The sequence below is a fragment of the Hemitrygon akajei genome, chromosome 2 (assembly GCF_048418815.1).
Source record: "Hemitrygon akajei chromosome 2, sHemAka1.3, whole genome shotgun sequence".
Lineage (NCBI taxonomy): Eukaryota > Metazoa > Chordata > Chondrichthyes > Myliobatiformes > Dasyatidae > Hemitrygon > Hemitrygon akajei.
Genome location: NC_133125.1, coordinates 191,557,831 through 191,583,319, shown reverse-complemented (window position 1 = coordinate 191,583,319; position 25,489 = coordinate 191,557,831). Strand labels below are relative to the sequence as shown.

At 47.3% G+C, this 25,489-nt stretch overlaps 1 protein-coding gene across 10 annotated transcripts in view; it reads left to right on the top strand.

Moving 5' to 3' along the window:
- The window catches only part of LOC140719374 (tenascin-X-like), a 212,983-nt gene that overhangs the window by 53,391 nt on the left and 134,103 nt on the right, over positions 1-25,489 (top strand). For 9 of the 10 annotated variants that reach the window (XM_073034053.1, XM_073034045.1, XM_073034011.1 and 6 more), the window contains exons 2-7: positions 5,683-6,201; positions 7,325-7,810; positions 9,885-10,000; positions 11,827-11,980; positions 13,736-13,999; positions 20,884-21,147. In XM_073034053.1, the coding sequence (XP_072890154.1) occupies positions 5,781-6,201; positions 7,325-7,810; positions 9,885-10,000; positions 11,827-11,980; positions 13,736-13,999; positions 20,884-21,147 (1,705 nt within the window). In that variant the 5' untranslated portion in view covers positions 5,683-5,780. The remainder of the gene's footprint in view (positions 1-5,682; positions 6,202-7,324; positions 7,811-9,884; positions 10,001-11,826; positions 11,981-13,735; positions 14,000-20,883; positions 21,148-25,489) is intronic. The other variant, XM_073034029.1, reaches the window with a different exon arrangement.

Below are 25,489 nucleotides of genomic sequence, written 5' to 3'. Positions count from 1 at the left end.
GAGAGAGAATGTGTGTGTAGGATTTCTACACAATTGGGGTAGCTTTAGAAGATTTCAGCTCAAGCAACTCAATTTATGAAACCTTTCTCCTGTTGATGTACTGCAGAAAGAAATAGGTATCTCAAAGTTAAAAGTAAATTTATTATCAAAGTATACTGTATATCACCATATACAACCCTGAGATTCATTTTCTTGTGGGCATCACAGTAAATTGAAGAAACACAATAGCATCAATAAAAGACTGTATCCAACAGGATGGACAAACAACCAATGTGCAAAAGAAAACAAATAATAAAGGAACATAGAACATAGAAACATAGAAAACCTACAGCATGATACAGGTCCTTTGGCCCACAAAGCTGTGCCGAACATGTACTTACTTTAGAAATTACCTAGGGTAATCCATAGCCCTCTATTTTTCTAAGCTCCATGTACCTATCCAAGTGTCTCTTAATAGACCCTATCGTATCCTCCTCCACCATCATCGCTGGCAACCCATTCCACGCACTCACCACTCTCTGAGTAAAATACTTACTCCTGACATCTCTGTCATTCCAATCACCTTAAAACTCTGCCCTCTCATGATAGTCATTTCAGCCCTGGGAAAAAGCCTCTGACTATCCACATGATCAATGCCTCTCATCATCTTATACACCTCTATCAGGTCACCTCTCATCCTCTGTTGCTCCAAGGAGAAAAGGCCGAGTTCACTCAACCTGTTCTCATAAGGCATGCTCCCCAATCCAGGCAACATCCTTATAAATCTCCTCTGTACCCTTTCTAAAGTGTCCACATCTTTCCTGTAGTGAGGCGATCAGAAATGAGCACAGTACATCAAGTAGGGTCTGACCAGGATCCTACATAGCAGCAACATTACCTCTTGGCTCTGAAACTCAATCCCCTGGTTAACCACACAGTCAACCTGTATAGCAGCTTTCAGTCTCCGATGGACTCGGACCACAAGATCCCTCTGATCCTCCACACTGAAGAGTCTTACCATTAATACTATATTCTGCCATCATATTTGACCTACCAAACTAAACCACTTTACATTTATCTGGGTTGAACTCCATCTACCACTTCTCAGCCCAGTTTTGCATCCTAGTGATATCCCGCTGTAACCTCTGACAGCCCTCCAGACTATCCACAACACCCCCAACCCTTTGTGTCATCAGCAAATTTACTAACCATCCCTCCACTTCCTCATCCAGGTCATTTATAAAAATGCCTCCTTACTTTCTCAATAAGCCTTGTATGGAGTACCTTATCAAATGTCTTGCTGAAATCCATATACACTACATCTACTGCTCTACCTTCATCAATATGTTTAGTCACATCCTCAAAAAATTCAGTCAGGCTCATAAGGCACGACAAAGCCATGCTGACTATTCCTAATCATATTATGCCTCTCCAGCTTGATGTTTTCCAAAAGCTCTGGCACATCCTCTTTCTTATCTACATGCCCAAGCATTTCAGTCCACTGTAAGTTATCCCTACAATCGCCAAGATCCTCTTCCGTAGTGAATTACTGAAGCAAAGTATTCATGAAGTACCTCTGCTATCTCCTCCGGTTCCAAACACACTTTTCCACTGGCACACTTGATTGGTCCTACTCTCTCAGATCTTATCCTTTTGCTCTTCACATACTTGTAGACTGCCTTAGGGTTTTCCTTAATCCTGTCTGCCAAGGCCTTCTCGTGGCCCATTTTAGCTCTCCTAATTTCATTCTTAAACTCCTTCCTGCTAGCCTATAATCTTCTAGATCTCTATCATTACCTTGTTTTTTGAACTTTGTATAAACTTTTCTTTTTCTTCTTGACTAGATTTTCAACAGCCTTTGTACACCATGGTCCCTGCACCCTATCATTGTTTCCCTGTCTCATTGGAATGTACCTATGCAGAATGCCACACAAATATCCCCAGAACATACATCTGCCATACATTTCCCTGAGAATATCTGTTCCCAATTTATGCTTCCAAGTTCCTGCCTGATAGCCTCATATTTCCCCTCACTCCAATTAAATGCTTTCCTCACCTGTCTGTTCCTATCCCTCTCCAGTGCTATGGTAAAGGAATTAGAATTGTGATCACTATCTCCAAAATGCTCTCCCATTGAGAGACCTGACACCTGACCAGATTCATTTCCCAATACCAGATCAAGTACAGTCTATCCTCTTGTTGACTTATATACATATTGTGTCAGGAAACCTTCCTGAACATATCTAACATATTCCACCCCATTTGTACCCCTTGCTCTAGGGAGATGTCAATCAATATTCGGGAAATTAAAATCTCCCAGCACAACAACCCTGTTATTATTTCACCTTTCCAGAATCTGTCTCCGTATCTGCTCCTCAATGTCCCTGTTACTATTGGGTCTATAAAAAACACCCAGTAGAGTTATTGATCCCTTCCTGTTTCTAACTTCCACTCACAGAGACTCAGTAGACAATCCCTCCATGACTTCCTCCCTTTCTGCAGCCGTGATACTATCTCTGATTAACAGTGCCATGTCCCCACCCCTTCTGCCTCCCTCACTGTCCTTTCTGAAACATCTAAAGCCTGGCACTCTAAGTTACCATTCTTGCCCCTGCACCATCCAATTCTCTGTAATGGCCACAACATCATAGCTTCAAGTACTGATCCACGCTCTAAGTTCATCCGCTTTGTTCACGATGGTTCTTGCATTAAAACTGACACATCTCAAACCATCGATCTAAGCGTATCCCCTCTCTATCAGCTGCCTATCCTCCATCTCACACTGTCTCCAAGCTTTCTCTAAATGTGAGCCAACTGCCCCTTCCTCCGTCACTTCAGTTCGGTTCTCACCCCTCAGCAATTCTAGTTTAAACTCTCCCCAATAGCCTGAGCAAACCTCCCAACCATGATATTGGTCCCTCTGGGATTCAAGTGCAACCCATCCTTTTTGTACAGGTCACGCCTGCCCCAAAAGAGGTCCAGATAAAATAATAATAATAAATAAACAATAAATATCAAGAACATAAGATGAAGAGTCCATAGGTTGTGGAAACGATTCATTGTTGGGGTGAGTGAAGTTCAGTGAGGTTCTCTCCGCTGTTTCAAGAGCCTGATGGTTGAGGGTTCATAACTGCCTCAAAGTTACCCTCCAATTTCTGCTGGCAATTTCAAACATGATTTTATACACAATCTTCCACCAAAAGATGAAATAGGTTTGGATGGGAGGAGGGCAGAATGCAGTCAGGGAAATCGAATAGACAGAATTCACAACTGGGTGCTTTGAATATGCTGAAGAGACATGCAGTAAGAGACATTTTAGAAACTCAGATAGGCACACAGATGATAGAAAAATGGAAGTCTATAGAAGAGGGAAATGTTAGACTTATCTAACATATGGAGCATATCCAACATATCCAACACCATCACACTCAACACAGGGGCCATCACACTGAGCTGGTTGCTGACTTCAGGAGGGCATGGAGCGACCACTCCCCGCTGAACATCGACGGCTCCTCGGTAGAGATTGTTAAGAGCCCCAAATTTCTTGGTGTTCACCTGGCAGAGAATCTCAGCTGGTCCCTCAACCCCAGTTCCATAGCAAAGAAAGCCCAGCAGCGTCTCTACTTTCTGCAAAGGCTGAGGAAAGTCCATCTCCCACCCCCCATCCTCATCACATTCTACAGGGGTTGTAATGAGAGCATCCTGAGCAGCTGCATCACTGCCTGGTTCAGAAATTGCACCATCTCGGATCGCAAGACCCTGCAGCGGATAGTGAGGTCAGCTGAGAAGATCATCGGGGTCTTTCTTCCAGCCATTACAGACATTTACACCACATGCTGCATCGGCAAAGGAAACATGATTATGAAGGACCCCATGCACCCCTCTTACAATCTCTTCTCCCTCCTGCATCTGGGAAAAGGCTCCGAAACATTCGGGCTGTCACGACCAGACTATGTAACAGTTTCTTCCCCCAAACTATCAGACTCCTCCTTGCCCTATTGTCCTGTTAATTATTTATTGTAATGCCTGCACTGTTTTGTGCACTTTATGCAGTCCTAGGTAGGTCTGTAGTCTAGTGTAGTAGTTTTTTTTTTCTCTGTGTTGTTTTTTTACGTAGTTCAGTCTAGTTTTTGTACTGTGTCATGTAACACCATGGTCTTGAAAAATGTTGTCTCATTTTTATGATGTACTGTACCAGCAGTTATGGTCAAAATGACAATAAAAGTGACTTGACTTATCTGAGAGTAGATAAAAGTTATTTTTAACAGCATATTTATTTGGAGATAACAGCAGAGTAACAGACCTTTTCTCCCCTCCCCCTACCTCTATTCCCCACTCTGGGCTCCTACCTCTTCACACATCCAGCCTATCACCTCCATCTGGTTCCCCTCCTTTCTTTTCTCCTATGGACGACTCTCCTGTCCTATCAGATTCCTTCTCTAGCTTTTTCCTTTCCCACCCACCTGGCTTCACCTGTCCTCCTTCCCCCTCCCCTTTTAAATTCTGGTGTCTTCCCCCTTCCTGATGAAGGGGCTTGGTGTGAAGAATCGACTGTTTATTCATTTCCATAGATGCTGCCTGATTTGCTCCAGCATTTTGTGTGCGCTAATTAACCAATTAACCTACTAAGCAGTACGTCTTTGGACTGTGGGAGGAAACTGGTGCACGTGGAGAAAATCTGCATGTTCACAAGGAGAATATAGAAACTCCTTCGCGATAGTGATGGGATTTGAACCGCTGGTACAGATGTCACCCCTCCAATGCGCTTCAGGACACAGTCTGGTGATGTCAACGCCAAAAGGGGACGGGTGCATTGTTGTGAGGGTTTCACAGGGGGAGGGTGCATTGTGAGGGTTTCACAGGGAGAGGGTGCATTGTTGTGAGGGTTTCACAGGGGGAGGGTGCATTGTGAGGGTTTCACAGGGAGGGTGCATTGTTGTGAGGGTTTCACAGGGGGAGAGTGCATTGTGAGGGTTTCACAGGGGGAGGGTGCATTGTTGTGAGGGTTTCACAGGGGGAGGGTGCATTGTTGTGAGGGTTTCACAGGGAGGGTGCATTGATGTGAGGGTTTCACAGGGGTAGGGTGCATTGTGAGGGTTTCACAGGGGGAGGGTGCATTGTTGTGAGGGTTTCACAGGGGAGGGTGCATTGTTGTGAGGGTTTCACAGGGGGAGGGCGCATTGTTGTGAGGGTTTCACAGGGGGAGGGTGCATTGTTGTGAGGGTTTCACAGGGAGGGTGCATTGATGTGAGGGTTTCACAGGGGTAGGGTGCATTGTGAGGGTTTCACAGGGGGAGGGTGCATTGTTGTGAGGGTTTCACAGGGGGAGGGCGCATTGTGAGGGTTTCACAGGGGGAGGGCGCATTATTGTGAGGGTTTCACGGATGAGCACTGGCCCACTAAGTCGCACCATCCAGCAACTGAATAAATTAACCTGAGCCTAATTAAAATTGACCAGTTAACCTACTGACTGGTTCTGTGGGACACACTCAGGGAGAATGTACAAACTTTCTTATGGAGAATGCTGGAATTGAACTCCAAGGCAGTGATCTACAGTGGCATCGCACTAACTGCTGCCCTGCCAGGGACTTCCCCTTGCGTAGGAGTATAGATGTCGGGAATCGAACCCTCGGCCTCCTGGTCTGGAGGTGATAAGCTGTTCCCAGAGCCGCTCACACTAACCTCTCTCTTTCCATCCTGTAGGAAGCCTGGTGTAGTTACGGTGTGAGGCTGTTGGCTGCAAGCTCCCCTTGCCCGCGGGCTGAAGCCTGGACATTCCTGCCTTTCCTGAAGCTACAGAGATGGAGCCCGCCTTGAGCGTTCTGATCCTGATGCTGGCTGCCTCAACCCTGGACGTGGGCGATTGCAGCCTGTACCGGACCTCCATCCGCACGCGGCGGGACGTGCTGGCCAACGCCACCAGCGGGCGCCCCACCACCTTTGATCACGTCTACACCATCAAGTTGCCGGGCTGCCGCTCCTGCGCGGCAGACGTCTCCAGGCCCCGAGCACGGGTCTTTGAGGCCCGCGATGAGGCGCCGGGCGACAAGCAGTTCGAGCACGTTCTGGACCCCACCAAGCCGGTGGTCTTCACCCACAGGATCAACATCCCGCCACAGGCCTGTGGCTGTGGAGACGTGCAGGCCCTGCACCGGCGCCTCCAGGCTCTGGAAAAGGAGGTCGCTAACCTGCGGAAGCAGTGCTCCAGCGGTCGGTGCTGCGGTGAGTGAGCTGGGTGGCAGCGGGCACGCTGTCCTGTGGAGCAGCGCCCGCAGAGGGGACACCATAGCCCAGCCTAACATGGGGTGAGACTGGGTGGGGCAGGGGGACACATTCGAAGTACGTTACTGCACAGTATAGGCCCTTCCAGCTCATGATGTTAATTAATTTAAACCTATTCAGAGATACAGCTTGGTAACAGGTCCTTCTGGCCCAACAAGCCCATAACACCCACCCAGTTATGAGCAATTAACCTGCTAACCCCTACAACTGTATCGTGGGAGGAGACGGGAGCGCCCGGAGAAACCCACACAGTTACGGGGAGAACGTACAAACTCCTTACAGGCAGCAGCGGGAACTGAACCTGGTCTGCTGGTGCTGTAAGACAGGGTGCTAACCATGTGTGGCTAGCCGTGTGGCCCTCCACCGAGTCCAGAAGAAGAGTTACAGAATTTCTTATACATCTGTCGGCAAGATCAGAGTTAACATCAACCCTTCTAAGTGAGGGGCAACCTCTCCGTGGTAATGACATCCAAGGATTTTGGGAACTTCACTCCGTGGATTGAGGATTAGAACCGTACAGTACAGTACAGGCCTTTCAGCCCACAACGATGAGACAATCCAAAACGTCCACTGTACTCTTCTCAGATGCTGCCGCGTCCCTCCAGCATGTTGTGTGTGCACCTCTGTCAAGTTATCGCTTGTTCCACTTAACAGAAAAAAGAGAAAAAACCCAGCTTGCTCAAAATATCTTGATAGGACGTGCAGGATGTGGGTGTATCTCCCTCTCCGAAGTGGGCTGTAGAGGGCAGAGGGTGAGGACCGATTGGGAGAGGGTGCAGGATGAGTCGTGTCAGCGAAGGGGTGCAAGGGAGGGGATTAGGGCATGGGAAGGAGGGATGGCGGGAGGGGGCGAAGAATAGTGAGGGTGCAGAGTGAGTGGCGTGAGGGACGGGTGTGCTGTGGGGGAAGTTACAGGGTGGGGAATGGGGGAAGTATGGAGGGCAGTGAGGCAGGTTGTGTAATTCGGAGGAAAGGGTGGGGAAGTGGCGAGGGTGCGGGCTGTTTCAGACCCCCCCTGGGTGCTATTCTCCCCTCCTAACCGCGTCTTCCTTCTCCCTCCTAGGTTCGGGGTCAGCGCCGGACTGCGGCGCCCACGGGTCCCCCAGCCCCTCCGGCTGTAGCTGCGTCTGCGAGGAGGGCTGGCGCGGCCCTACCTGCGCGGAGCCCTCCTGCCCGCCAGGCTGCCGCCCGCCGAGGGGAGAGTGCTCGGGCGGGCGCTGCGTCTGCCGCTCGGGCTTCACGGGACCCGACTGCAGCCAGGAGGCCTGCCCCGACGACTGCAACGACCAGGGCCGCTGCATCGACGGCCGCTGCGTCTGCTTCCCCGGCTACACCGGCCACGGTTGCACGGAAGAGGAGAAGGCGCCGTGCCCGGGTGGCTGCAAAGGCCACGGCAAGTGCGTCGGCGGCAAGTGCATCTGCGAGTCAGGATACTCGGGGCCCCGCTGCGGCGTCAAGGCCTGCCCGAACCAGTGCAGCAACCGCGGCCGCTGTGTGAGCGGGAAATGCGCCTGCAAGGACGGTTTCACGGGCGAGGACTGCTCCGTGGGTAAGGCAACCGTGCCTCCGTCTGGGAAGGCGAGACGCGGCTGGGGCACTGGAGCTGACTGGCGCCGTGCTTCTGGCTTCCTCCGTCCTCCTTTCCAGTCCTGATTGTCATACTCTTAAGCATTTCCTCTCGTCTTATTTTCCTTCTTCTTCTTCTTCAGCCCTTAATCTCCTTACCCCTTTCCCTCCCAGCTTCTTACTTCATTTCCCCTGCCCCACCCCTTCACCCAACTTCTCTTTCACCTGTCAGAATTGCCAGCTTCTACCCTTCCCCTCTTCTGCCCTCTGCCCCCTCAGCTTGTCAAAGTTCAAACCCAATTTATTATCAAAGCTGAGATAGAGTATCTCACCCAGGGATTCATTTTCTTGCGGGCATACTCACAAATCTACAGAATAATAACTATAGCAGAAATAAATGAAAACCACCCAATTAGTGTGTGCAACCAGAGTGCAGAACACAACAAACTGTGCAAATACTCAAAGAAGAGACAATAAATAAGTAAGTAAGCAAGCAAGCAATAAATATCAAGAAAATGAGTGGAAGAGTCCGGGTGAGTCCATACGTTCTGAGAACGTTTCAATGATGGGACAAGTGAAGTTATCCCCTCGTGTTCAAGAGCCTGATGGCTGAGGGCTTAAACTGCTGGTGTGGATCCTGAGGCCTGTTCCGTCTTCCTGATGGCTGAGGGCTGAACCTGCTGGTGTGGATCCTGAGGCCTGTTCCGTCTTCCTGATGGCAGCAGTGAGAACTGCGCATGTCCTGGGTGGTGGGGGTCCCTGATGATGGATGCTGCTTTCCTGTGACAGTGTTTCATGTAGATGTGCTCAGTGCTTGTGAGGGCTTTACCTGTGATGGGCTGGGCCGAATCCACTGACTTTTGTGGGATTTTTCTAGTCCCAATGAAGGGTCTTGACAGTTTATTCCTCTCCACAGATGCTACCTGACCTGCTGAGTTCTTCCAGCATTTTGTGTGTGTCACCCTTTATCTTTTCCACCTAACTCCTCCCAGCTTCTTACTTCATTCCCTCTCCTCCACCTATCCAGCTTCCCCTTCACCTTTCAATGTTTCTTGGATTCACTGTGTATCCCCACAAGAAATCTCATGGTTGTATATGGTAACATATATGTACTTTGATATTAAATTTACTTTGAACTTTGAAGTGGTACGTGAGACCAGATGAAGGGAAGGTACCACCTTAAGGCTCCAGAGTTTCTGTGTGTAATCTTTTACTTTTATCTTTAGGAGGCCATTCTGCCCACTGGATCCATGCTGACTCCCATGAGGCTTCTCCTTACTTCCCTGTAGCTCTACAATTTGTTCTCCCTCCCAGGTGCCACCTCCCCCTTTGGTTGTTTTAGCCATTAACCTACAGTGAGGTAACTCAAACCAAACTAACAGCTCAGCTTGGGGAAGGGCAGGAAGGTAAAGATTAGGTTTATTTGTCACATTTACATTGAAATATTCAAACACACAGTGAACTGTGTCAATGATAAACATTGGATTCGGCCAGGCAGTTCGACTAAGGCCAAGAGGAGTGAATGGAGCCCCTCAGTCTCACAACTTTCCGCAGGAGCCACTGTTGAGGGTGTCCTGCCTGGCTGCATCACTGTGTGGTATGGTATGGAATTTGCAAGGTATTGGATCACAAGACCCTACAAAGGACAGTAAAAACTGCTGAGGATATCACTGGGGTCTTTCTTCCCCTACAGGCGACGGGCCCGAAGCATTGTAGGTGATCCCTACCACCCATCCCACAATCTCTTTGACCCACCACCGTCAGGAAGGAGGTACAGGAGCATCAGGGCTGTCAGACTGGGTAACAGCTTCTTCCCTCGGGCTGATGATTATTCTGCTACCATCGAGGTCCCATCACTGGGACGGGGAGCTGTTTACCTGTGCTGCATGCATTTTGAATGATATTTTATTAATGTATTTGTGGTAATATTTTGTTTTATGTGCTGTGTGTGAGCTCCGAGGCCCGGAGGAACGTTGTTTTGTTTGTATATTTATACTGCCAGATGACAAAATCGGCTGGCTGTGGCACTGACTGCTTTGTCCCCTTGTTGTCTGCAGGGATCCCAGTGGCCCTCCGTCTCCGAATGAAGAAGATTCTGGAAACCAAAGCTACAGTGGAGTGGGATCTGCCTACGGATAACGTGGATGCCTGGGTGATCACCTTCCGACCCTTGGTGAGGAGTGGGGGGAGGGCAAGTCAAGGGGGCTATAAGACATAGGGGCATAATTAGGCCATTTAACCCATGAATCTGCTCTGCCATTCAATCATTGCTGATTTATTTTCCCTCTCAGTCCAGTTCTCCTGCCTTCCCCCTTCCTTGTAAACTTATAGGAACTAATCGAGAACTTAACAGACTCTCGAGATCTGACCTGAGCCCAACGTATTGATGCAATTACGAAGAAGGCACACACACCAGTGGCTGTATTTCATCAGAAGTTTAAAAGGGTATCACCCAAGATTCGAGCAGGTGGAGAGCATTCTGACCGGCTGCATCTCTCTCTGGTGTGGAGGCTCAATAGCACAGGATCAGAAAAAGCTGCAGAGGGTTGTAGATTCAGTCAGTTCCATCATAGGCATTAGCTTCCCCAACATCTTCAAAAGGCATCCATCATTAATGGACCCCGAGCACCCAGGACATGCCCTTTTCTCATTACTACCACCAGGGTGGAGGTACAGGCAGGCCATATTCAAATATCCGGAACCGTTTCTTCGCCTCCAACATCGGCTTTCTGAATGGATCATGAACACAGCCTCAGTAATTGCTTTCGTTTTTGCACTCCTTACTTTTTTTTTGATATTTCTTATTGTAAATTAGAGTAAATATTTATCTATTGCTCTGTACCACTGCCGCAAAACAACAAGTTTCACAACATGCCTCAGTACTTCTTTAAATATTCCCGGTGCCGTGGCCTCCACAGCTGTGGAGTTGAATTGCCTTTGGCAGGATGGAAGCACACCACCGTGACCCTCGGGTTAGGGGCTTGGAACTTGCGTCCGGACTGTCGCTGCAGACTTTGAGCAAAGATTACAAAGAAACCGGCACTTGTGTCAGTTATCAGAATCACCTTTATTATCTGACATAGGTCAAGAAATTTGTTGTTTTGCAGTAGCAGTACAGTGCAATTTGTAAAAATTACTATCAGTTATAATAAGAAATATAAGCAAGAAAGAAATAACATGAAAAGAGAACAAAATAGAGAAACAATAAAAAACTATATATTACAAATAAAATTTAAATTTAGTGCAAACAGAGAGGGACAAGATAGTGAGGTAATGTTCGTGGTCCAGTCAGAAATCTGACGGTGGAAGGGAAGAAGCTGCTCCTTAAGTACAGGCGTGTGATTTCCTCCTTGATGGTAGCAGTGAGAAGAGGGCATGTCCTGGTTGATGGTGGTCCTTAATGATGATACTGCCTTCTTGAGACACTGCCTTTTGAAGATCTCCTCGATGGTGGGAAGGCTGGTGCGCACAATGGAGCTGGCTGTGTTTACAACCCTCCACGGTTCTTTCTGATCTTGTGCAGTGGCCTCTCCAAACCAGATGGTGATGGAACCAGTCAGAATTCTTTCCACTGTAGAAATTTGCTGGAGTCTTACCAAATCTCTGAAGACTCCTAATGCTCTTGTGCCTTCTTTGTAATTGCATCAACATGTTGGGCCCTGGATGGATCCTTAGAGATGTTGACACCCAGAAGCTTGAAACCGTTCACCCTTTCCACTGCCAATTCCTCAGTGAGGACCGGTGATGAATGCTGCCTGTTTGAGGCATCACCTTTAGAAGATGTCCTCTATGGTGGGGAGGCTATTGCCCACGATGGAGATGGCTGAGCTTACAACCCCATTCCAGACGGTGATGCAACCAGTCAGCTAGGGGATGTTAGCCCTTCTCCCTGACATCTACGTGGATGCATTAAGTCCACCTACAGAGGCAACCAAGGACCCTGACCTTTTAGCCATGAGCTCCACCTAACCATTGGGATCTTTTGATCATCTTTAACAGAAGGAAGAGGATGGCAGACTGATCAACAAGCTGGGGGGCTCCAGGACCTCCTTCGAGCAGACAGGGCTGGCATCAGGTCAGGAGTATGAAGTAACTCTGCAAGCCCAGAAAGACCAACAGCTCGGAGCAGCCGTCACAAGGACCTTCACCACCAGTAAGTGCTCCCTGGAGTTCCCAGGTGAGCTTGTCTCCACTGGGATGCAAGTGGGCACCATGCTAGAGTAAAGTCCGTAACACCATGAGACATAGGAGCAGAATTAGGCCATTCGGCCCATCGAGTCTGCTCCGCCATTCCAACATGGCTGATCTATTTTCCCTCTCAACCCCATTTTCCTGCCTTCTCCCTGTAACTGGTCACTTCGGTAGGTGGGGCTCGTCAGCCGGGGTTGGCAGCTCATCTGGTGGAAGGAAAGCTCTGCTCTCAGACCTCCGCTGCCTTGTGCCTATACCCACTCGTGGGGAAGGCTTTGGCAGTAAACCCCAAGGAATATTGTTAGGAGTCCCTAAGGCTGTTCTACGCTGACGGGCAACCCCTGTGATGCTGCAGTATCGGTCTCTGCCCTGGCTTGAGTATCAATAGGCCGCAATATGTACGGTTGACCATGACCAAAGCAGTCCAGTGCACTGTGTAATGATCCGATGTGCGTGAACAGCATGCAAAGCAAGCTTTTCACTGTATCTTGGTATATGTGGCAATAAAAATCAACACACATAAACCAATCCCAACTCCATACGAAGGCCGTGCATAGCCTTCAATTAACCTCATTCGCGTGTTTGGATAACACAGTGTGCCTTGTGTAGTAAATTGAATTACCACTTTCATCCTTCAGATACGCGAGGGGTAAAAAATATGTACGTTACGTCTCTCTCTAAATGTGCATTGTATAATTTATAGTAATTTGTAATAAATAGTATGTACAATAGAACAGTCAATATAACATAGACATATAATTGTATCAGCATGAATTAATCAGTCTGATGGCCTGGTGGAAGAAGCTGTCCCGGAAACTGTTGGTCCTGGCTCTTATGCTGTGGTACCGTTTCCCGGATGGTAACAGCTGGAACAGTTTGTTTGTGGTTGAGGTGACTCGGGTCTTCAATGATCCTTTGGGCCTTTTTTACACACTTGTCATTGTAAATGTCTCGAATAGTGGGAAGTTCACATCTACAGATGCGCTGGGCTGTCCGCACCACTCTCTGCAGAGTCCTGTGATTGAGTGAAGTACAGTTCCCATACCAGGCAGTGAATCATGATATGATACCAGTGTATGATATCTATTCTCCCCTCCCACCAGCAAAACGGCATCCTGCTGTAAAGGCGACATTTATTTTAAACACAAAAGATTCTGGAGATGCTGGAAATCCAGAACAACACACACACACAAAAATGCTGGTGGAACTCAGTAGGTCAGGCGGCATCTATGAAGATGAATACAGAGTTGATATTTCGGGCTGAGAAAGGACAGGAGCGTGAACAGTGGGAGTAAAGAGGAGGGGCCTCTCCTCCTTTTCTTTCTGCCACAATCCACTCTCCTCTCCTATCAGATTCTTTACCTCTTCTCTCATCTCCCAACTTCTCAATTCATCTCCCCTTCCCCACCCACCTACTTCCCCCTCTCCTGGTCTCACCTATCACCTGACAAATTGTCCTCTTTCCCCTCCCCTGCCCACCTTATCCTGGTTTCTGCCCCATTCCTTTCCAGTCCTGGTGAAGGGTCTCAGCCTGAAAAGTCGACTGTTCATTTCCCTCCATGGATGCTGCCTGACCTGCTGAGTCTCTCCTGCGTTTTGTGTTTGTGGCCCATTCCACTTGTGCCAGTTCCCCAGCTGTTTACAGGTGGCTGCATCTTCCCCGATGCAGTCAGGAGAGCCAGTGCCCCATTGATTGACGACTCGATCTCGCCCGCAGTGATCGACAGCCCCCAGAACCTGCGAGTGGTCTCGGCCACCAACACCACCCTGGAGCTGGGCTGGAAGAAGCCGCTGGCTGCCATCGACCGCTACCGGCTCAACTACTCCTCGGCAACAGGCCGCCGCAGCCAGGTGGTGGTGCCCGCTGGAAGCAGCCAGACGGTGCTGACCGGCCTGGAGGCTGGGGTGGAGCACACCATCTCGCTGGTGGGCGAACGGGGCCACCACCAGAGCAAGGCAGCAGCAACCAAAGGCACTACAGGTGAGTTCCCCACTGTCCGATCTGATGATGTTGTGTTCCTGAGGTCCTTCGGAAGTCAAGGATTGTGGTTATAAAACATGGTGGTTAAAAGTTCAAAGTTCACAGTTCAAAGTACATGTATGTCGCAATATATAACCCTGAGATTCATTTTTTGCAGGCATTCACAGTAAGTACAAAGAAACACAATAGAATCAATGAACGACCATATTCAACAGGATGGACAAAAAACCAATGTGCAAAAGACAACAGACTGTGCAAATACAAAATGAAAGAAAAAGAAAAACAGTAAATAAATAAGCGATAAGCATCAAGAACATGAGATTAAGAGACCTTGAAAGTGAGTCAATAGGTTGTGGGAACAGTTCAGTAATTTCTCCCCTCTGGTTGAAGAGCCTGAGGTTTGAGGGGTAATTACTGTTCCTGAACCTGGCGGTGTGGGTCCTGAGGCTCCTGTACCTCCTTCCTGATGGTGGCAGCAGTGAGACGAGAGCATGGCCTGGGTGGTGGGGTTCCCTGATGATGGGTACTGCTTCCCTGCTTCGTGTAGGTGTACTCAGTGATGCTGAATTTCTTCAGAAGTCATGGATGTGACTTTAAACATGGTGGCTATGGCCTTTTTAGTAAGACTATAAGACATTCAGGATTGTTTAATGTCATTCTCAGTGCACAAGCTAAATAATTGTTGTTCCAACTCCAGTACAGCACAAAAACCACAATAAGATAAATAACACAATAATAATAAAAACACGATAAATATAAACACATAAAATGGCTGATGTACACAGATTGAATGTATGTCCATAAAGTGACACCAGGCTCAGGAATGTCTGTACCTAAGGTGACTGGCAGGAAATGATAAAGTCGTGGTGGTGGGTGGGGGTGGGGGTGTTGATCAGCTTACTGCTTGGGGAAAGTCACTGATTATGTGTCAGAAACAGGAGGAGGTCTGCAGATGCTGGAAATCCAAAGTAACACGCACAAAATGCTGGAGGAACTCAGCAGCATCTATGGAAAAGAGTACAGCTGATGTTTCAGGCCGAGACCCTTCGGCAGGACTGGAGAAAAAAGATGAGAAATTAGAGTAAGAAGGTGGGGGGAGGGGAGGGAGAAATACAAGGTTGCAGGTGATAGGTGAAACTGGGAGGGTGGAGGGGTGGTAAAGAGCTGGGAAGTTGATTGGTGAAAGAGAAACAGGGCTGGAGAAGGGAGAATATGATTGGACAGTACAGAAGGCCATGGGAAGAGCGAGGAGCATCAGAGGGAGATGATTGGCAGGTAAGATATGCTGAGAGAGGGAAATGGGAATGGGGAATAAAGTTTGGTAGTGCTGGTGTGGATGCTAAGTAGCTTCCTCATTGATGGGAGTGGGACAACAGCTCACGAGCAGGGCGGGTAGGATCCTTTGTGAGGTGGTGCAGGCCAAGTAATTGAGTATATTTAAAGCGGAGGTTGATAGATCCTTGATTAATCTGGGCATCAGAAGTTATGGGGAGAAGGCAGGATAATTGGGTTGAGAGGGAAAATAAATCAGCCACAGTCAAATCTAATGGTGGAAGGGAGTTGTCCCTCAGAAACTGAGCGTGTGTCTTCAGGATCCTGTAGCTTCTCCATGTAGGTAGCAATGAGAAGAGGGCACGTCTGGAATTGTGAGCAACTTCCACGACGGATGTTGCCTTCCCGAGGCATCGCCTTTTGTAGATATCCTCAATGCTGGGCCCATGTTGGGACGCTGAGTTTACAACTTTCTGCAGCTTTTTACAATCCAGTGCAGTGCCCCCAACTCTCCCCCAGAGGCAGCTCTCCACGGTACATCTGTAGAAATTTGATGGTCTTTGATGACTTACCAAGTCTCCTCCGCCTCTTAAAGAAGTCTCATTGCTGGCTATTCTTCTTCTTTGTAAAATAAGGTAGATTCAGTTCAGAAAGGCGGTGAAAGCAGAGCTGGGAGGAGGTGTCGTGGAGTCCAGTCTGCTGGAGTGGGGGTTAACAATGTACAGCAGAGCACAGACTGTGACTGGAATGTTCACAGGGAGGTGGGGGTCAGTGCATCTGACCACAGATGCCACTATTGTATGTCTGGTGGGCTCGACTAAACCCCTGACTTGCACACACTTAACTTTCACCGTGTTGTTAAATATTTGTCTGGGAACAAGGCTGAGCTGAAGTCAAAGCACGTCAGAAAGCACTGCAGTCAGCAAAGAATGTGTTGTGTGGACGTGCAGCCCAGGTGGGTGCTCTGCACACTGCTGCCATCAGCGAGGAAATGCATGAGCCTGGAGACACTCACTCAATGATTCAGTTTCTGCCCCTCCGCCGTCAGATTTCTGAATGGACAGTGAACACATGAACACCACCTCACTATTTCGTTCTCTTTTCGCACAACGTGTTTATTTTAAAAATATTTCTAATTGCAATTTAGAGTAGTGTTTTTGAGCACAAGAGGTTCTGCAGATGCTGGAAATTCAAAGCAACACACACGAAACGCTGGAGGAACTCAGCAGGTCAGGCAGCATCTATGGAGAGGAATAAGCAGTCATGCTGAGTCCGTAACGGCCCAAAATGTCGACTGAACACTCCTCTCCATAGATGCTGCCTCTGTAATATTTTTAATGTATTGCACTGTACTGTCACTGCAAAACAGATTTTACAACATATATCAGCAATAATAAACCTGATTCTGACCCTAACTCTTCCATCTCACCCACACGTACACATCTACACACATTCTTGTGTACAAGGTTCTGTGTTGCACATATTGGTATATGTACACACATCTACATACAACTGTCACCCAGTCCGGACATGGCCCCAGTGCGGAGTGAGAGACACTGAAGCAGGTCGATAGTTCACAGACTTTAATGCGAACAGTGTTAAAGGGAAAAGAAAACAATAGACGCTAGGCTGAACAGGGCCGTTAACTGAAACTCTCAAATGGAAAACGAAGCCTACACTGCGGCTGAAAAGAACAACTGAGAATTAAACGAAGACCGCTAGTCTTCGGAGTCAGTTGACTCGACAGTCCAATTTCTGAGGCAAGGCAGAAAGCAAGCAGGCGAAGTGTTGCTGTGTCCAAGTCTCGACAAATACTACGACGGAATGGATGGAATTAAATACTAACACAGTGAAATAATAATTAGCTGACACGTGCATATTCACGAACACAATTGCCATATCTACAGCGCTGCCGAATCTGGTTGTGATAACAACATACTCAAACAGACACACACACACACACACACAAACACATACAGACAGACACAGACACAAACGCACAAAGACACACAGACATAGAAACACAAACACAGACACACACAAACAGACAAACACATACAGACACACAGAGTCACAAAGACACACACACACACACACACACACACACACACACACACAGAAAGGTATGCACATCCACAGACACACTGCAAATGTATTGTAATGGATATAAACAGATCCTGTCACCACCCCACCACATGGGTTTCCTTCAGGTGCTGTGTACCCTCACATATTCAATGGACGCACGGGTGAGCAGGTTCATTAGCCTTCCATTCTGAGGCTGTGCCCTCTGGTCCTAGACTCCCCCACTATAGGAAATATCCTCTCCACATCCGCTCTATCTGTGCCCTCTGGTCCTAGACTCCCCCACTATAGGAAACATCCTCTCCACATCCACTCTATCTGTGCCCTCTGGTCCTAGACTCCCCCACTATAGGAAACATCCTCTCCACATCCACTCTATCTGTGTTCTCTGGTCCTAGACTCCCCCACTATAGGAAACATCCTCTCCACATCCACTCTATCTGTGCCCTCTGGTCCTAGACTCCCCCACTATAGGAAACATCCTCTCCACATCCACTCTATCTGTGTCCTCTGGTCCTAGACTCCCCCACTATAGGAAACATCCTCTCCACAACCACTCTATCTGTGCCCTCTGGTCCTAGACTCCCCCACTATAGGAAATATCCTCTCCACATCCACTCTATTTGTGTCCTCTGGTCCTAGACTCCCCCACTATATGAAACATCCTCTTCACATCCACTCTATCTGTGCCCTCTGGTCCTAGACTCCCCCACTATAGGAAACGTCCTCTCCACATCCACTCTATCTGTGCCCTCTGGTCCTAGACTCCCCCACTGTAGGAAACATCCTGTCCATGTCTACTCTGTCTAGGCCTTTCAATATTTGATAGCTTTCAATGAGACCACACCCCCCCCCCCCAATCTCATTCTTCTAAACTCTAATGAGTACAGGCCCAGAGTCATCAAATGATCCTTATACGTTAACCCTGTCATTCCCAGGATCATTCTCATGAACCTCTGGACCCTTTCCAGTGCCAGCAAATCCTTTCTTAGATAAGAGGCCCAAAACTGCTCCCAATACTCCAAGTGCAGTCTGAGCAATGCCTTATAGAGCCTCAGCATTACTACCTTACTTTTTATATTCTAGTCCTTTCGAAATGAACGCAAACATTGTATTTGCTTTCCTCACCACTGACTCAACCTTCAGGTTAACCTTTAGTGTATCCTGTGCAAGGACTCTTAAGTCCAGTTGCACCTCAGATTTTTAAACTTTTTCATATAACCATAAAACAATTACAGCACGGAACCAGACCATCTCGACCCTTCTAGTCTGTGCCGAATGCTTACTCTCACCTAGTCCCACCGACCTGCAGTCAGCCCAAAACCCTCCACTCCTTTCCTGTCCATATACCCCTAAACTTTTGCCCCTTAACTCTCAACTCATGTCTTCTTGTTTGAATCTCCCCTACTCTCGATGGAAAAAGCCTATCCACATCAACTCGATCTATCCCCCTCATTATTTTAAATACCTCTATCAAGTCCCCCCTCAACCTTCTATACTCCAAAGAATAAAGACCTAACTTGTTCAACCTTTCCCTGTAACTTAGGTGCTGAAACCCAGGTAACATTCTAGTAAATCTCCTCTGTACTCTCTCTATTTTGTTGACATCTTTCCTATAATTCGGTGACCAGAACTGTACACAATACTCCAAATTTGGCCTCACCAATGCTTTGTACAATTTTAACATTACATCCCAACTCCTGTACACAATGTTCTGATTTATAAAGGCCAGCATACCAAAAGCTTTCTTCACCACCCTATCCACATGAGATTCCCCTTCAGGGAACTATGCACCATTATTCCTAGATCACTCTGTTCTACAGCATTCCTCAATGCCCTACCATTTACCATGTATGTCCTATTTGGATTATTCCTGCCAAAATGTAGCACCTCACACTTATCAGCATTAAACTCTATCTGCCATTGTTCAGTCCACTCTTCTAACTGGCCTAAATCTCTCCGCAAGCTTTGAAAACCTACTTCATTATCCACAATGCCACCTACCTCAGTATCATCTGCATACTTACTAATCCAATTTACCACCCTATCATCCAGATCATTAATGTATATGACAAACAACATTGGACCCAGTACAGATCCCTGAGGCACACCACTAGTCACCAGCCTCCAACCTGACAAACAGTTATCCACCACTACTCTCTGGCATCTCCCATCCAGCCACTGTTGAATCCATTTCACTACTTCAATATTAATATCTAACAATTGAACCTTCCTAACTAACCTTCCGCGTGGAACCTTGTCAAAGGCCTTACTGAAGTCCATATAGACGACATCCACTGCTTTATCCTCGTCAACTTTCCTCGTAACCTCTTCAAAAAATTCAATAAGATTTGTCAAACATGACCTTCCACGCACAAATCCATGTTGAGTGTTCCTAATCTGACCCTGTCTACCCTGATAATTATATATACCATCTCTAAGAATACTTTCTATTAATTTACCCACCACTGACGTCAAAATTACAGGCCAATAATTGCTAGGTTTACTCTTAGAACTCTTTTTAAACAATGGAACCACATGAGCAATACGCCAATCCTCCAGCACCATCCCCGTTTCTAATGACATTTGAAATATTTCTGTCAGAGCCCCTGCTATTTCTAAACTAACTTCCCTCAAGGTCCTAGTGAATATCTTGTCAGTACCCAGAGATTTATCCACTTTTATATTCCTTAAAAGCTCCAGTACTTCCTCTTCTTTAATCATCATAGTTTCCATAACTTCCCTATTTGTTTCCCTTACCTTACACAATTCAATATCCTTCTCCTTAGTGAATACCGAAGAAAAGAAATTGTTCAAAATCCCCCCCATCTCTTGGCTCCACACATAGCTGTCCATTCTGGTTCTCTAAGGGACCAATTATATCCCTCACTATCCTTTTGCTATTAATATAACTGTCGAAACCCTTTGGATTTATTTTCACCTTACTTGCCAAAGCAACCTCATATCTTCTTTTAGCTTTTCTAATTTCTTTCTTAAGATTCTTACATTCTTTATATTCCTCGAGCACCTCATTTACTCCATGCTGCCTATATTTATTGTAGATCTCTCTCTTTTTCCAAACCAAGTTTCCAATATCCCTTGAAAACCATGGCTCTCTCAAACTTTTAACCTTTCCTTTCAACCTAACAGGAACATAAAGATTCTGTACCCTCAAAATTTCACCTTTAAATGACCTCCGTTTTTCTATTACATCCTTTCCAAAAAACAAATTGTCCCAATCCACTCCTTCTAAATCCTTTCGCATCTCCTCAAAGTTAGCCTTTCTCCAATCGAAAATCTCAACCCTGGGTTCAGTCCTATCCTTCTCCATAATTATATTGAAGCTAATGGCATTGTGATCACTGGACCCAAAGTGCTCCCCAACACATACCTCTGTCACCTGACCTATCTCATTCCCTAACAGGAGATCTAACACTGCCCCTTCTCTAGTCGGTACCTCTATGTATTGTTGCAAAAAACTATCCTGCACGATGAATCCTTGACGATGTTTCTCTCTTCGCCTCCGGCAGTGATCGACAGCCCCAGGGACCTGCGCACAGTTGCCGTGACCGACTCCACCATCAGCCTGCAGTGGGAGAGGTCCGTAGCCCAGGTCGACCTCTACCGCATCAGCTATACCACCCGGAGCGGCCAAGGCGGGGAGCTGACGGTGTCTGGCCAAGATCGCACGGCCACACTGAAAGGGCTGGAGAAAGGCACCAAGTACACTATCTCACTGGTGGGTGAGCAGGGGAAGATGAAGAGTGAGGCCGTGATCACTACTGCAACCACAGGTAAGGGCCGGCTGATACGGGAATGTCAGTGCTGTGTGCTCTACCCCCCAAAGGAAGCTGTACAACACGTGAGCCCTGCCCCGTAACTAACTGGGCCAGAGTTTGTATAACCACGGGGAATGGATCACTGCCCAGAAAACTGGGCCCTGCCTGGGCCTCTGAGCTGACTACAGGTGTATCTTTGGGTAAATACCAGGAAGGAATAAGATCAGACTGACGGTTCATGGGTAGACTCCAGATTTGAGGAAGGACATTCTTGCTATTGAGGGAGTGCAGCGTAGGTTCACGAGGTTGATTCCCAGGATGGCGGGACTGTCATATGTTGAAAGATTGGAGCGACTGAGCTTGTATACACTGGAATTTAGAGGGATGAGAGGGGATCTGATTGAAACATATAAGATTATTAAGGAATTGGACACGCTAGAGGCAGGAAAAATGTTCCCAGTTTTGGGGGAGTCCAGAACCAGAGGCTACAGTTTAAGAATAAGGGGTAGGCCATTTAGAACGGAGGTCAGGAGAAACTTTTTCACCCAGAGAGTTGTGGATCTGTGGAATGCTGTGCCTCAGAAGGCAGTGGAGGCCAATTCTCTGGATGCTTTCAAGAGAGAGTTAGATAGAGCTCTTAAAGATAGCGGAGTCAAGGGATATGGGGAGAAGGCAGGACCGGGGTACTGACTGTGTATGATCAGCCATGATCACATTGAATGGTGGCACTGGCTCAAAGGGCCAAATGGCCTACTCTTGCACCTATTGTCTATGAAGGAAGTAGTAATTGAAAACTTCTGAGAGAGCAGCGGGTTAATTACAAATTTCATCTTGCACGTTCAGATTTCAGAACAGCCATGAACTCATGAACATTACTGTAATATTTTTCTCTCTTTTTGGACTATTTACTCACAGTTTTATATATTCTTATTGTAACTTACAGCACCTATAAAAAGTATTCACCACCCTTGGCAGTTTTTATGTTTTATTATTTTACAACATTGAATCAAAGGAGATTTAATTTGGCTTTTTTTGACTCTGATCAACAGAAAAAAAGACGCGTTCATGTCAAAGTGAAAGCAGATCTCGACAAAGTGATCTAAATTAATTACAAATATAAATCACAAAATAATTGATTGCATAAGTATTCACCCCCTTCAAGTCAGTATTTAGCAGATGCACCTTTGGTAACAATCACAGCCTGGAGTCTGTGTGGATCGGTCTCTATCAGCTTTGCACATCTTGATACTGAAGATTTTTTTCACCATATAACAATTACAGCACAGAAACAGGCCACCTTGGCCCTTCTAGTCTGTGCCGAACGCTTACTCTCACCTAGTCCCACCTACCTGCACTCAGCCCATAACCCTCCATTCCTTTCCTGTCCATATACCTATCCAATTTTACTTTAAATGACAATATCGAACCTGCCTCCACCACTTCTACTGGAAGCTTTTCCCCATTCTTCTTTACAAAACTGCACAAGCTCTGTCAGATTGTATTGGATCGTGAGTGAACCCCCTTTTAAGTCCGGCCACAAATTCTCAATTGGATTGCGGTCTGGACTCTGACTTGACCACTCCAGGACATTAACTTTGTTGTTTTTAAGCCATTCCTATGCAGCTTTGGTTTTATGCTTGGGGTCATTGTCTTGCTAGAAAACAAATCTTCTCCCAAGTCATAGTTCTCTTGCAGACTGCATCAGGTTTTCCTCCAGGATTTCCCTGTGTTTTGCTGCATTCATTTTACCCTCTACCTTCACAACTCTTCCAGGGCCTGCTGCAGTGAAGCATCCCCATAGCATGATGCAGCCACCACCATGCTTCACGGTAGCAATGGTGTGTTTTTGATGATGTGTGGTACTTGGCTTACGCCAAACATAGCATTTAGTCTGATGGCCAAAAAGCTCAGCTTTGGTTTCATCAGACCAGAGAACCTTCTTCCAGCTGACTTCAGAGTCTCTCACAGGCTTTTTGGCAAACTCTCGCTGAGATTTTGTGTGGGTTTTTTCCCAACAGTGGCTTTCTCTTTGCCACTCTCCCATAAAGCTGTGACTGGTGAAGCACGTGGGCAACAGTTGTTGTACGTGTAGTCTCTCCCATCTCAGCCACTGATAACTCAATCACAAACGAGAGAAAATCTGAAAAAGCTGGAAATCCAACACACACAAAATGCTGGAGGAACTGAGCAGGTCAGGCAGCATCTACGGAAAAGAGTGCAGACAGTTAATGTTTCGGGCCAAGACCCTTCAGCAGGACTGGAGAAAAAGAGATGAGAAGTCAGAGTTAGAAGGGAGGGGAGGAAGAAACAGAAGGTGATAGGTGAAACTGGGAGGGGGGAGGGATGAAGTAAAGAGCTGGGAAGTTGAGTTCTTGAACTTTCAGCAATGCCTCCCCCCCCCACCACCTTTTCTATTCCCCATTCCCTTTTCCCTCTCTCACCTTATGTCCCTGCCTGCCCATCACCTCTCTCTGGTGCTCCTCCCCCTTTTTCTTTCATCCATGGCCTTCTGTCTTCTCCAGTTAGATTCCCCCTTGTCCAACTCATTCACCAGTCAGCTTCCCAGCTCTTTACTTCACCCCTCCCCCCTTGCAGTTTCACCTGGCACCGAGTGTTTCTTCCTCATTTTTTTCCACAGTCCCGCTGAAGGGTTTTGGCCCAAAATGTCGACTGTACTCTTTTCCATAGACGCTGCCTGGCCTGTTGAGTTCCTCCAGTATTTAGTGTGTGAAACTTGTAACACCTCCCGAGTTGTCATAGGTCTTCTGACGGCTTCCCTCACCTGTCCACTTCTTGCACGGTCACTCAGTTTTTGAGGCAGATTTACAGCTGTGCCATATTCTTATCATTTCTTAATGATTGACTTAACTGTCCTCCAAGAGATATTCAGTGACTTGGAAATGTTCTAGTATTCATCTTCTGACATGCTTTTCAATAACCTTGTTGCGGAGTAGCTTGGAGCGTTTGTTTGCTTTCATGGCGGTTTTACCAGGACACTGACTCACCAGCAGATACCGGTCAACTGAAACACCTTCACTGCACGCGCTGACCTGCATTTAATCACTTCTGCGCCAGTGATGATTTGGTGTGCAATATTAAATGGGTGAATACTTATGCAAACAATTATTTTGTAACTAATGTAGAGATCTCTTTTCAGTTTGACATGAAAGGGTCTTTTTCTGTTGATCAGTGTCAAAAAAGCCAATTTAAATCCATTGTGATTCAATGTTGTAAAACAATAAATCATGGAAGTTTCCAAGGGAGAGTGAATACTTTCAATGGGCACTGTGTATTAATACTTTTATGTATTACACCGTACAGATGCCATAAAGCAACGGCTTTAATGACATTTCTCAGTGATAAAGAACCTCATCTGAGTTCTGAGTTCAGGCCGTGACAGCTGAATGAATCATTCCATTTCCTGGCTCTCGGTGTACCCCACTCCGTTCTGTCTCTGTCTGTCTCCCCCATTCCATGTCCTGTCTCTCGGTGTACCCCACTCCGTTCTGTCTCTGTCTGTCTCCCCCATTCCATGTCCTGTCTCTCGATGTACCCCACTCCGTTCTGTCTCTGTCTGTCTCCCCCATTCCATGTCCTGTCTCTCGGTGTACCCCACTCCATTCTGTCTCTGTCTGTCTCCCCCATTCCATTTCCTGTCTCTTGGTGTACCCCACTCCATTCTGTCTCTGTCTGTCTCCCCCATTCCATGTCCTGTCTCTGTCTGTCTCCCCCATTCCATGTCCTGTCTCTCGGTGTACCCCACTCCGTTCTGTCTCTGTCTGTCTCCCCCATTCCATTTCCTGTCTCTCGGTGTACCCCACTCTATTCTGTCTCTGTCTCCCCCATTCCATTTCCTGTCTCTCGGAGTACCCCACTCTATTCTGTCTGTCTCCCCCATTCCATTTCCTGTCTCTCGGTGTACCCCACTCCATTCTGTCTCTGTCTCCCCATTCCATTTCCTGTCTCTTGGTGTACCCCACTCCGTTCTGTCACTGTCTCCCCATTCCATTTCCTGTCTCTCGGTGTACCCCACTCTGTTCTGTCTCTGTCTGTCTCCCCCATTCCATGTCCTGTCTCTGTCTGTCTCCCCCATTCCATGTCCTGTCTCTCGGTGTACCCCACTCCGTTCTGTCTCTGTCTGTCTCCCCCATTCCATTTCCTGTCTCTCGGTGTACCCCACTCTATTCTGTCTCTGTCTCCCCCATTCCATTTCCTGTCTCTCGGAGTACCCCACTCTATTCTGTCTGTCTCCCCCATTCCATTTCCTGTCTCTCGGTGTACCCCACTCCATTCTGTCTCTGTCTCCCCATTCCATTTCCTGTCTCTTGGTGTACCCCACTCCGTTCTGTCACTGTCT